Consider the following 12,486-nt stretch of genomic DNA (forward strand, 5'->3'; position numbering starts at 1 on the left):
GCATTCCACTATATGAGCTTATGGGGGTACATTTTTCTACCCATATATTAATATAGGTATTATTTTATTAATTTATACCCAGAACCCAAGAGATGACACAGAGTGTGCCGGCAGCAAGACCTTAGGAAGAGAATACATTTCCAAGCTTTTCAGAGCCCATGTCTGTCAACAGATTTCTGGAAGTTTGAAACAGAGATTAAAGATTTAAATGCTTCTCTCTTAGATTCTGGACTTGCCTTGGTTGGAATTTTCCCATTCCTCTTTTGAGAATAGGAACATTTGGCTATTGTCTTTGCATCTTGGAAATTTGTTACTTTTTTATTTGTGTTGTTTCTCCTAGCAAAGGTTTACCTGAGCCTAGGAAGTCTTTGAACTTGGATATCAAAGTAATGTTAAAAGTGTTAAGTTAGGAATTTGTGGGGATGCATTTTTGTGATGTACATGAGTTTCTGGGGATTGTAGGCAGGTTATAATTTAGAGCTTAATACTACCCATAAGCTCATGGATACTACCCATAAGCCTTTATCCTCACCTGATGGTGCCACTGGGGCATGACAGAAAGGTAATAAAGAAGGACATGCTGGAGGAGGATGATCATGGGTGACTTGCCTGAGGATAGTGTTAGGATCCTGGCCTTTTGCTCCCCTTCATAAGCATCAGGAGGTAAGGTGCTTTGCCCTACATATGATCCCCACACGGTGTTCTCTTCTGACACTAGAGCTCATAGGCACAAGGAGCAAAGCTTGAAACCTCTCCTTCTGAGCCCAAGTTCACATTCTCACCTCATCTTGAAGTACCACAAATCATCCAACTGCACACCAGGTTAGCCCAGCTCTCACTGGACTGCTTTGGTCCCAGGGTTAGAAAGATGATCACTGAAACTCTAGAAAACTACTCCTTCCTCTTAGGTAGGACCCAGGGCACTACACCTTCAGGTCCGGCAATATTGCCCCCAGCCTCACCCATTCCGAGCAAAGTTGGCCTGGAATTTCATCACCATCCTGCTGAGACTGATCTCCTCTTCAGAGGCGCCATCTGTGCCGAAAAAGATATGAAATTAACCTACTTAACTTAAGGTGTGGTTAATGAGCTAAAAATTAACCTACATAACCTAAGAGGTGGTTGATTCGCTGCGACAACATCACAATCTGAGCCCCATTAATAAATGTAATCTTGAGTATGAACACATTGGGCTGAATGTGTCAGATCGAGCCTATGATTCTAATCCCTGAAGATACATGGGGTCAGGCCTGGTTAATATTTGAAGGGGATAAATGCACTCTTGACCTTTATCACATATTCACTAAGCCAAAAATCTGCCTTTTAAGATCTTTGTAAGTGTGCCTTCTATTTAAAGTTAAGAGGAATGTTTCAGATACCCTAGGCCTTTCTCTCTCATATTGACCTGTCTGGCATCCATCTCCCTTGGAGTCCAATGGCAACAAGACTCAAGTTTCCCCAGTTTTACCACCAGAGTTGCTGCCCTTAGGTCTGATCTCAACCTCCTACATATACACCTCTTCATAGACTCTGAAAATTATCACAACTGGGAGATGCCCAGAGACACTGGTGTGCCATGAGGGACATACCATAGGTCAAACATTATATACAATTGTACAAAGGTATTGAAGACCTTTGTGAAAGGTTCACTAAATATCATATCTTTAAGCATATTTAAGTTGACATTATATATTAGATAGCTAGATAGGTAGGAACATGATAAGCCTTATTCAAAGTTAGAAAAATTTCTAACTCTTCCCTTACTCATATTCTAGTACTTATGGGAGGCAAATCAAATACTGGCATTCTTGTCCTAAAGAACCAGTGGGTGACTACGGTGGCCTGAATAAAGTGGTCCCCAAAGGGAATGGCACTATTTGGAGGTGTTGCCTTGTTGGAGGAGGTGTGTCACTGTTGGGATGGGCTTTTTAGGTCTCTTTTGTTCAAGCTTCTCTCAGTGTGACTGCTGGTTGACTTCCTATTGCCTGGAAGATGTAGCACTCTCGGCTCCAGCACCACGTCTACCTGCAAACCAACCACCATGCCTGGGTCATGATGATAATGGACTGAACCTCTGTTACAGTAAGTAGGCCACTGCAATTAAATGTTTTTCTTCTACGAGTTTCTGTGGTAATGGTGTCTCTCCACAGCAACCAAGACAGTGACCTTCTATTTCCTGTATTGTTGTCACAGCAGTATTATGAGAATGACTGTGGTTGGGGACACATTAACACAATCCCACTGTGTGTATTAAAGAAGGAGAAAGGCTGGGGACTGTCCTATAACTGAGTCCCATTTTAGAGCATCAGAAACACCATTTTAAAAGGAGACACTTGATCAAGGCCATCAAGCAAAAATCCAGACCCAGGTCTCAGATCACCAAGGCCACAACCAGCAAACAGACTTTACCTTTTAAAAAGGGGGCTCCCCATACAGAGAAGAGATCATCACCATGGTCTCCTTCCATTGTCTTGGGTCTCATTTCGGATACGAAGCTTGGCCGATATTGAAACTCATACATGTAGGTAGGGGCTCCAGCATCTGGGGAGACATGGATTCATGCACAGTTCACATTTCCAGATATACACCTGGATAGTGTCAAGGTCTTAGGCCCTGCAGTTATCATCACTCTTTGGCTTCAGAGGAAATAGCTTTAGGAAGTCTCGGTGATTTGTTTAGGTTTACACAGCTGGTTGATGTAGTCCTAGGATTTGAAGAAGATGCTTACTGAATGAACAGTGAATGGATCCACACATGCAGCGACTGAATGGGATGAGTGTCAGTCATGACGCATGTGTATTGATTCCTAGAAGATCTAGAACCTCATAGTTGCATTTTGCCTAGCTCTGGGCATTCGAAGAGTTTCTCAACTCTTCAGAGGCATAAGGAAATGAAGACACATAAATAAGATTCTATGCTGAGATGGAATGATTTGTCTCTTGTGTTTCGTGATACCTGCAACTTCATTGGTAGCCCAAGGGTAAGGTCTTTTTCTTTTTAAAGTTCTTTTTTCAGACTACATATTCTGATGACAGTTTCCCCCTCTCCAACCCTTCCTGATGCTCACCACCAAACCAAATTCACAGCATCTCTTTAGAAAGCAAACATACAAGCAAACAATCAGACAAACAAACCCAAACAGAACAGGACAAATAAAAGAGCAGGAAAGAACAAGAACCAAAAGAAAAAGCACAAGAAACACATACAGACACAGAGACACTCCACACATACAGAAATTATATATAAACACAAAATTGGAAACAGCAAAAATATCCAGACAAAACATTATGAGGGCAAAATATCTCCCCAAATACCACTGAATTAGTTTTGTCTCTGTCATCTACAGCTGGGCTTAGGGACTACTCTTAAGAGTTGATTCCATACCTTATGAGATTGTTGGAGAAAGCTAATTTTTCCTTTGTGGGTGGTTATGAATTAGAGACAGCTCCTTGGCTAGAGAAGCGTGACTGTGTCCACATCCTCTCTCAACACTGGAACCCCATCTGACTTAGGCCTGTGCAGCCCCTGTGCTGCCACAGTCTCCGTGAGTTCACACGTGCATCAAGGCTGTTGTGTACAGAAGACCTTGTTTCCTTGGCATCCTCCATCCCTTCTGGCTCTTATAGTCTTTCTGCCTCCTCCGTAAGGATCAGTTTTCTCTGATCCTTGACATGAGAAATTCGATGGAGACATCCCAAATAGGACTGTGTGTTCCAAGTGCTCTCGCTCGCTGCATATCGTCTGATTGAGCTCTCTGTATTTGCTCCCATGTACTGCAGGAGGGAGCATCTCTGATGATCTCTAGGGAAGATGCTTATCTCTGAGTACAGCAGAATGTCATCAAGGGTCATTTTATTGCTACATTACTTTAGCAGAACAGTAGTATTTGGTTTTCCCCTAGGCCCACAGCCTATAAGTGGGCATAAAACCGAAGTGCCTGTACAAGGCAGACTTGCGTTTCCTCCAAACTCTTCCCTTCTCTCCACTGACTCCTCTCTTACCAACAAAGAAGACCTGTTCAAGGGTCAAGATGTCATTATTTTGCTTATAGGGTTAATAGAGGCATCAATCTTTGCTCCTCATGTACCAGCCCATAAACCTCCAGCCTGGGAGCTTCAAGACAATGTTTTAATATCAGAATAGATGCTCACATATTAGATAAAGTAGGGAAATTCAAAATGCTAAAAAAGTTGGGTGGGTAGGAAGGTGGGAAAGAATAGAGAGGAACTTGGAAGGGTAAAAAATATTATCAATACTGTGTAAATTTTATGGTCAGAAAAAAACTTCCAGATTTTTTTTGAAATAACCTTGACATCAGTAAGTCTGGCATCATGTCTCATAGATACTATTCCCATAAAGAATCAAGCTTACAAGATAGCATCTATGAGACATGAGATTGTATACAAGCATTATTTGGGGGATAGGAAAAGTTCCTCATACCAAGGTCCCTTTGATCTATTCAGTATGTTCTCTCAAGGAAATCGTCACACCTTTTCAACGTCAGTCCTTATTGTGTATTGTTTGTCATGCCCAATAATTCAAGATGCTCTAAGAGTGCCTGGATAGCCTTATGATTAAAGTCATACAATGGATGAAAATCTTCCTCAGAAAAACAACTCTATAAATCATAGAAAACAATCACTGTGCTCTGTAGTTTCCTCAAGGTCTTAGTACCTCAAACAAACACTAATACATTCTACTCTTATCCTCAATCCAAAGAGAAACTATTGTTACATTCTAATGTTGCCCTATACACAATGACTCTACTAGATTCCCATAAAAGTTAGGATGGTTGTGAGAACCTGTAACCCTAGTATTGGGGTGGAGTCACTTACCAGTCAGCCTAGCCAAAATGGAGACTTCAGGTTCAGTGGGAGATAATGTCTCAAAATGTAAAGTTGAAGGTGACACAGAAACACCTGAAGCCAGCCTTAACCTCCACATGCTCTCCCCATGACCTCCACATACACACATGAACACTAGTGAATACAACACACACTCTTAATAGTCATGTTTCCAATATGGTAAGACAAGTAATAACCAAATAACTGGAGTTGTTTCATATGTATGTGCTTCTAAAGAACCTCAGGTACACATTCAGGCTATCTAATGCCCAGTGTGTGGCATGGCTGGAGAATGCGGATTATGATGAACATGTCAACTTTTGCTGGAGGATTCAGTGCTTCCCCTTTAGATTACAAATGGTCAAGCACTTCGTCAGTTCCCTGTTATGTTACTCATATTCGTGAAAGCTCTGGAGCCATTATATCACAGAGAATCCAGCTCAGAAAGATGAAACTGCATGTTTCCTCTCATACAAGATATCTAGGTATAAACTCATGTGCATGGTGTGAGCATGCGTGTGTGTGTATAAATGCACATGTGTGTATATGTGTGTGTATGTTTGCATGTGTAAATGTGTATATGTATATGTGTGTACATACAGGTTTTTTTTGAAAGTAGAAAGGGGATCATGAGAGAGTAGGGGATGATCTAATATCTAAGGAATGGTTCTCCACCTGTGGTTTGTGACCCCTTTGGTCATTTACAGGAATCACCATGGAGAAAAACAGATATTTACATTGTGATTCATAACAGTAGCAAAATTACAGTTATGAAGTAGCAATGAAAATAATTTTGTGATTGGGGTTCAGCACAACACGAGGAACTGTATTAAAGGGTCTCAGTGTTAGGCAGCTTGAGAAGCACTGATCTAAGGAGTGCTGTAACAACTCATGTGACATGAACGTGGATGGAAGGACTGCGTGACAGGAGGAAGGGGATCAGTGCAGGGCCAGGAGAGACAGGGGAGAGTAGAGAAGAAGGGAAAATAACAATGATATATAATGTTATATGTGTGAAAACACCATTATTAAACCTGTTTCTTTGCATACTGGTTTTAAAATAACTTAAAAGGGCCAGGTATGATGACACATTTAATTCCAGCACTTGGGAGGCAGAGACAGGTAGAGCTCCATAATTTTGAGGTTAGCACAGTCTGTGTGGTAAATTCCAGGACAGTTGGGGCTGTGTAGAGAAACCCTGCCTCAAAAGTAAATAATTAATTAAAACAACTTCAACAGCACAAGTGCAAAACATGACAGTGAATTGAGTCTTCTGAATTTCTGCTTACCATCAGGTTGTAGGAAATGACACACCCCTCTGCAGGAGATAGAGGCAGATGTGACGAACTGTCCTCAGGTTCTTATCTGAATGATGCTGTTTACTATTGTCCTGTAAGAAACTGAGGACTTCCACCTCAAATCTGTCTTTCATAGATACAGGCCTATGGCTGTGCCACCTAGCATCCTGGATACGGGGACCAGATCTACCACCCTTGGAGCAACTCTCACTCGAAAGGCACTCACTTCTGAAACCATCAGTGTCTTCTGACTCTGTTTCCAGTGTTGCTTCCTGAAACCCCATGCCTCCCAGAATGAGGGTTATGCAGTCCAGGGTTCCAGATCAAACCCTGGTAGCACAGCCTCTCCCATTTCTGGGGTCTGTACCCACTTGGGGATCTTATTCCAGTCCAGACTTTGGGAGGAGGAGATGGAGACAGCGTGGTTGTGTGTTCCCAGAAGTGCAGTTTCTGCTGAGTCCTACTTTCGCAACCCCGGACTACCACATGATTATCTTTCTCATGCCTCTCTCACTCCACAGCCATCTTTCTCCTACTCTCCCTTTCTGGAACAATACCACTGAAGCCACTCTACCAGATCTTATTTCTCTAGGTCATTTTAGGCAGTAGATTTGCAGGTCACACAGAATGTGATATGGGTTGATAATGAAGTTTTTAATCATCACCATGATTTGAGTGTGTTCCCTAGAATTTGATAATAGAATCTTGATTTCTCAAGAAAGGAGTGGTCAGCATTAAGGCGTATTGAAATGAGGGACCTATGGGAAGCTGTTGAGGTCATGAGAACAGAACTGCCCTTACTGGAATAAGGCCAACTAGTATAAATGAGCAAGTCTCTACTCATTCACACTTGATGAGTTACTCTATGTGGGTCTCTCTCTGTCTCTGTCTTTCCCTATCTCTGTCTCTCTTTCCAGGAGAGATCTCTCTACATAGTTCTGACTGTCCTGACACTCTCTAGGGAGTCCAGCATGACATCAAACTCACCTGCCTGTGCCTGGGATTCAGAGTGACTAGGTAACAAGGGATGCCCATATATCCCTGGGAAGGGGGAATAGAAGAGATTTCATGAGTAGACTGGGGGTGGGTGAGGGTGGGAGCATGAGAGATCAGGTTATGGGGATCAGATCAGAGGGGGAGAGTAATGAAAGATACTACTGGAAAGGGAGAGCATTTGAGGGTCAGATAAAAGCCTGGCACAAGGGAACCTCCCAGAAATCTACAAGGAAGACCCCCAGATAAGACTATTCCTAGCAATAGTGGATACAAAATCTGAACTGGCCATCTCCTGTGACCAGATTAGTGCCTAGCCCAATTGTCATCAGAGAGATACAGAGACCTACAGTCAAAAAGAGTCTGGGGAATCCTGTAGAAGAGGGAGAGAAATGATTGTAGGAACCAGAGGAGTCAAGGACACCACAAGAAAACTCACAGAATCACCTAACCTAAGCTAATAGAGACTGAACCAACAACTAGGGAGACTGCTTGGGACGGACTTAGGCATTGTGAATATATATTATAGTTGTATAGTGTGGTATTCTTGTGGGACTCCTAACGGTGGGAACAGAGCCTGTCTCAGACTCTTTACAGACTTTTGGGCCCCTACTCTTCATGCTGGGTTACCTTGCTCAGCCATAATACAAAGGGAGGTGCTTAGTCTTAACTGCAACTTGATATGCCATGTTTTGTTGATATCTGTGGGATCTTTACAGCTGAGTAAAATCTTACACCTGCAAGAAAATCAATTTTGGGATCCCACAAACCTGGGATAATTAACCTGGGTCGGGTTTAGACTGAAAAGATGGTTTTTCAAGAGAAACAACATTTCTATAAAGCCATCACTGGGGAAGCTAAAGCAGGAGAACCAGGGGTTCAAGGTCAGCTTCAGCTACATGGTGAGCTGCAGGTCAGCCTGGGCTACAGTGAGACCCCATCTCAAAAGAAAAATCAATAGCTAGGAAGACTAAGTTTCAGAGACCTGTCGGACACGCCAGTGACTGCCGTAAATGACAGATTACAGACTAGAAAATGTTAGGAGAATACACCCCAGAGCGTCACACCATAAAATAGGTATGGAAGACAACAGGTATATTTGCTAGTTTGATTTAGCCCTTCTACAATGAGTACACTGTTCAAAACATCACTTACACTGTAGGTTACAGACGATTTTCATTTTAAAATAAAAAATTTAACTCTTAAATGAAATGAAGTATCACATTAACCACTTCTCATCACCTTTGATGTAACCAATGTCCTGCCCATTTTGTGCTAAATTTTATTTTAGTGCCCAGAAAGAGAAGAGAAGCCAGAGAATCAGGCTGTGGGGAAAGCACTGTTTTTGAAAAATGAAAACTGAAATCAAGCAGGTTTGGGGTCCTTCAAAAGTAGCCTTCAGGGCTGGGACACAGCTCAGNACTTTATTGTTCTGCTTTAAAAATATTTGTGACCAGGCTGGACAGGTTCTGTTCAGCAGCAGTGGGTGGTGAATTCAGCCCCAGGGGCTGAAGTGGATCCAGGAACAACATAGCTGAACCCAAACAACAAAATTTCCCTTCTTTGATTTCTTTATTAATTCTCAATTAAGTTACTAACAGGATACATATGCAGAAGGGAAATTCCAAGAATTCTGAGTCCCGTGGGCATGAGAGAATACTGAAGTCTTGACTCAGGGAGTGGGAAATCCCAGGTTTCTGGTTGATGGGCAGTTTATATGTATGCCAGACTCCTGATGAAAATATCAAGAAGAAATCTTCCTGCTTATTGCAGAGAGTGTAGTAGGCATAGCTGTAAAGGAACATTTTAGTGCCTAGTAAGGAGCAATAAAGGATTTGAATCAGGTGGCCTGACTCCAAAGCATTCTCATCACATCACCAACTCTCAGCTTCCACTGAGCCCCAGACTTCACCATTTGCCCTTCCACCAAGCCAGCTATTGTTACCTGTTCTTTCAGGATCTCCTCCACCTGAAGTGCTCCATGATACACTTGCCTATTCTCCTTGGCATTCTGGTGTGGGTGGAAGAAGGAAGACAAACCTACCTGGCTTTGAATCTGTAAAGTGAGCTCAGATGGTTCTTCAAGGCAAAGGAAGATGATCCTGTCTTTGGAACCCAGAACTCTACTCCTAGCCCAGCTGTTGTTAGTGTTACTGATCTGGCAGGATTTGTTGGGCATCTGTGCAGGTGAGTACTGGGCAGAGAGAGGGACTTACTCTATCCCTGTGCTGTGGGGTATAGCATGAGGGAACTTGGTGTGTGCCTGTGTATATGTGTCTGTGTGGTGTGTGTGTCTCTGTGGTATGTGTATGTTTCTATGTGTGTACATCTATGTGTCTGTGTGGCTTGTGAGTGTGTGTGTGTGTGAGTCTGTATGTGTACCTGTGTGTGTGTGTATTTGTGTTGGGTGTGTATGTATGGTGTGTGTTCATGGTTCCTGTGTGTATCTGTGTGTCTGTTTATGTGTGTTTGTCTCTGTGTGTTTCTATGTGAATGTATGTCTGTGTGTGTTTGTGTGTTTCTGTGCATGTGTTTCTGTGTGAGTGTGTGTCTGTATGTCTCTGTGTGTTTGTGTCTGTTGTTTCTGTGTGGTGGATGGGGTGTGTGTGTCTGTCTGCTCTGTGTGTGTCTGTAGCTGTGTGCGTATGTGTATCTGTCTGTGTGTTATGTACATGTCTGTGTGTCTATATTTCTGCGTGTATGTGTCTTTGTGTGTGTGTCTCTATGTGTGTCTATGATTGTATATCTGTGTGTCTGTGTACTGTTTGTGTCTGTGTCTCTGTGTGTATGTGTTTTTGTGTCTGGAGTGCATGCCTGTGTGTCTGTGTAGGTGTTTCTCTGTATGTGCATATGTGTATTATCTTGTTGGATCCCTGGAAAAATGCATATCTGGTAACCATTTGAAAGAACTTTAATGTCTAAAGGACACTGTGACTTTGGGAAAAAAAGTGTCCTTGGCTGACCTAGTCTTGTAGTATAATCACAGACTCCTGGGAACTTGTTGGGAGCAGGATGACCAGTGGTTTTCCAGAGCTGGGAAGCTCTGCCCCCAAGAAACTATATATGAGCCCTATATCCTGTTGGTTTGTCACTGCTTTTCACTATAACAAAGGCAGCTACTCTCCTGGATTTTTCCCTCTCAATAAATCTTTTCAGTGAGGTTTGTTGTACTGGCCGTTCTTTTACTGGAGCAGAGCAGAGCAGAGCAGAGCTGTAAACCCTTCTCCTACTGGAACAGAATTGCTACACTTGCATTAAGGAAACCTCTCCCAGAGCCAAGCTCAGGGATTGGTGGGATTTCAAGTCTTGAACTTGGTTTGAGGCAAGGTGTGTTTCTTTGGCTCTGGTCTGAGGGTCAAGGTGTTCTTTCACTGGCCCTTTTCATCCTACAATGGTAACCACAGCCCAAGAGGCACTGGGTCCCCAGAAACTTCAACCTTCACACCTTCACAGGATTTCCTCCAGCCTTATACCATTCTTGCCAAGTCTGGACAAAGATATAGAATGAAAATTCTCTTTTCCCTTTCATGAAAACCAGATATTTTAAAATAAACTTTGATATGATGTTCATTAAAGTCAGTTTTTTATAATTGTTAATTATAGAACTTAGAAATTTTAATATTAGATATATTATCTTTGTCTTTTCATAATTTTTATATAACTTAAACAACATGCTCAGACTCTTTTTTAACTCTTAAAAGGTTTTAACTACCCATTTTTAAACAGAGCCATCCTGTTTACTATAAATTTTTATTTATCAAAGAAGTATTTACTTTTTATTCATTAATTTTTATCTTTTCTATTAATAACATTTTTATTATTTAATATTATATCTTTTTATAGTCATATAGGTAGAGCTATTCTTTTTTATCTTAAGATAGGAAGAGCAGTTATTTAACTTAGAAGATATGGCAGAAGCCCTGTACTGGACCTTTAAAAACTCATTTGATTATTAGTTTGTTTTTTAAAGAGATCATAGAGGTCAAATACATCTTTAAAATCTTTTAAATGATTGCATTTAGATGTATAGGTATTTCATATTTCATATTTAAAAACATAGACTTAAGTCATTCTAATCTAAAGCAACTGTCAATTGGTAAAAGTGTGTCTTTCACCAGGAGCAATTGCCTCTTCACACAGTAAGACCCAGGAGAGTGCCCTCAGTGGCTCTTCTGTGGCAGCAGCTGTAATTGTCCTTTGATTTTTGTTGTTGTTTTTGAACTCAAAGACATAACTCTTTTTTTAGTACTGTTAACCAGACAGATGTGAGAGAAAAACAACTGATCCAATTCATCATGGAGAAAATTAATAAAGCAAACAATTAATTAGAGCAAGCATTTCCATTCATGTACATTGACTGTCTCTCCCTAAAGGCAGGGTTCAAGACATGGGTAGCCTTGGACATGGGTAACATAAGCATTTTTATAATTCAGGAGTAGGGGTTTCCAAATGGGGGATTTAGCAGGCAAACAGGTGGGGTTACAGAAGCAAAACACAAGCATAATAAACTGGCCATACAACATCCTGAAACAAAGACATGGTTGTAAGGTGGCCATAACAAGATGATCATAACAAGGTGTCATAAAACAAGGTAGTCATAAAATGGTCAAGCCAGGTGGTCATAACCTTTTGGAAAAAAAATCTTGGTGGTTGTTTCCTGGGACAGGCAGTCCAGAACCATTTATTTAAAGTTACAGGTGGGGCATAGTCCAATCCTTGAGAAACAGATTAATCATAAACAGGAAGGAACCTAGTTTGTCTTTACTATAAGATGGGTTTTAGACCTAAGATGAAAGCAGGTTAATTTATCAGTATGTTTGTATATATTGTGTAAAAATTATGAAAAATAAAACAAAACATTAAAATCACAACATAAACATATTTTTGGTTCAGAGAATCTGAGTCCACAGGTAAATGAAAGAATAGAGGTTTGTTTTTTTTTTTTTAAAATGAATCGAAGTTTTATAAGATGAAGACTAGAGTACGGTGTGAGGTCCATAGTGAACTTCAGTTCCCCCAAATTCTGGTGGTTAGACAAAGGTTCTTTGTTGGGGGAAGCTGTTCGTTCATTCCCAGGTGCCCTGACCCAAAATGTTAACACAGAAACTGTATTAATTACAACACTGTTTGGCCAATGACTTAAGTGTATTGTTAGCCAGCTCTTCTATCTTTGATTAACCCCTTTCTATTAATCTGTGTATTAACACGTGACTGTGGCTTACCTGCAATGTTCTGGTGCATCTGTCTCCAGTAGCAGCTACATGACTTCTCCTTGACTCTGCTCTCTCTCTCTCTCTCTCTCTCTCTCTCTCTCTCTCTCTCTCTCTCTCTCTCTCTCTCTTGTGCTGATT

The 12,486-nt window shown here is 41.3% G+C and overlaps 1 protein-coding gene across 1 annotated transcript in view; it reads right to left on the reverse strand.

Moving 5' to 3' along the window:
* The window catches only part of LOC126491418 (liver carboxylesterase 1-like), a 4,328-nt gene extending 1,791 nt beyond the window's left edge, over window positions 1-2,537 (reverse strand). The window contains exons 1-2 of the mRNA XM_050127075.1: window positions 2,410-2,537; window positions 963-1,035 (exon numbers count right to left, since the gene is read on the reverse strand). Coding sequence (XP_049983032.1) covers window positions 963-1,035; window positions 2,410-2,521 — 185 coding nt within the window. The 5' untranslated portion in view covers window positions 2,522-2,537. The remainder of the gene's footprint in view (window positions 1-962; window positions 1,036-2,409) is intronic.
* Window positions 2,538-12,486: the final 9,949 nt, after the last annotated feature.

The sequence above is a fragment of the Alexandromys fortis genome, unplaced genomic scaffold, assembly GCF_014885135.2.
Source record: "Alexandromys fortis isolate MF-2015 unplaced genomic scaffold, M_Fortis_MF-2015_v1.1 scaffold_262, whole genome shotgun sequence".
NCBI classification, from domain to species: domain Eukaryota; kingdom Metazoa; phylum Chordata; class Mammalia; order Rodentia; family Cricetidae; genus Alexandromys; species Alexandromys fortis.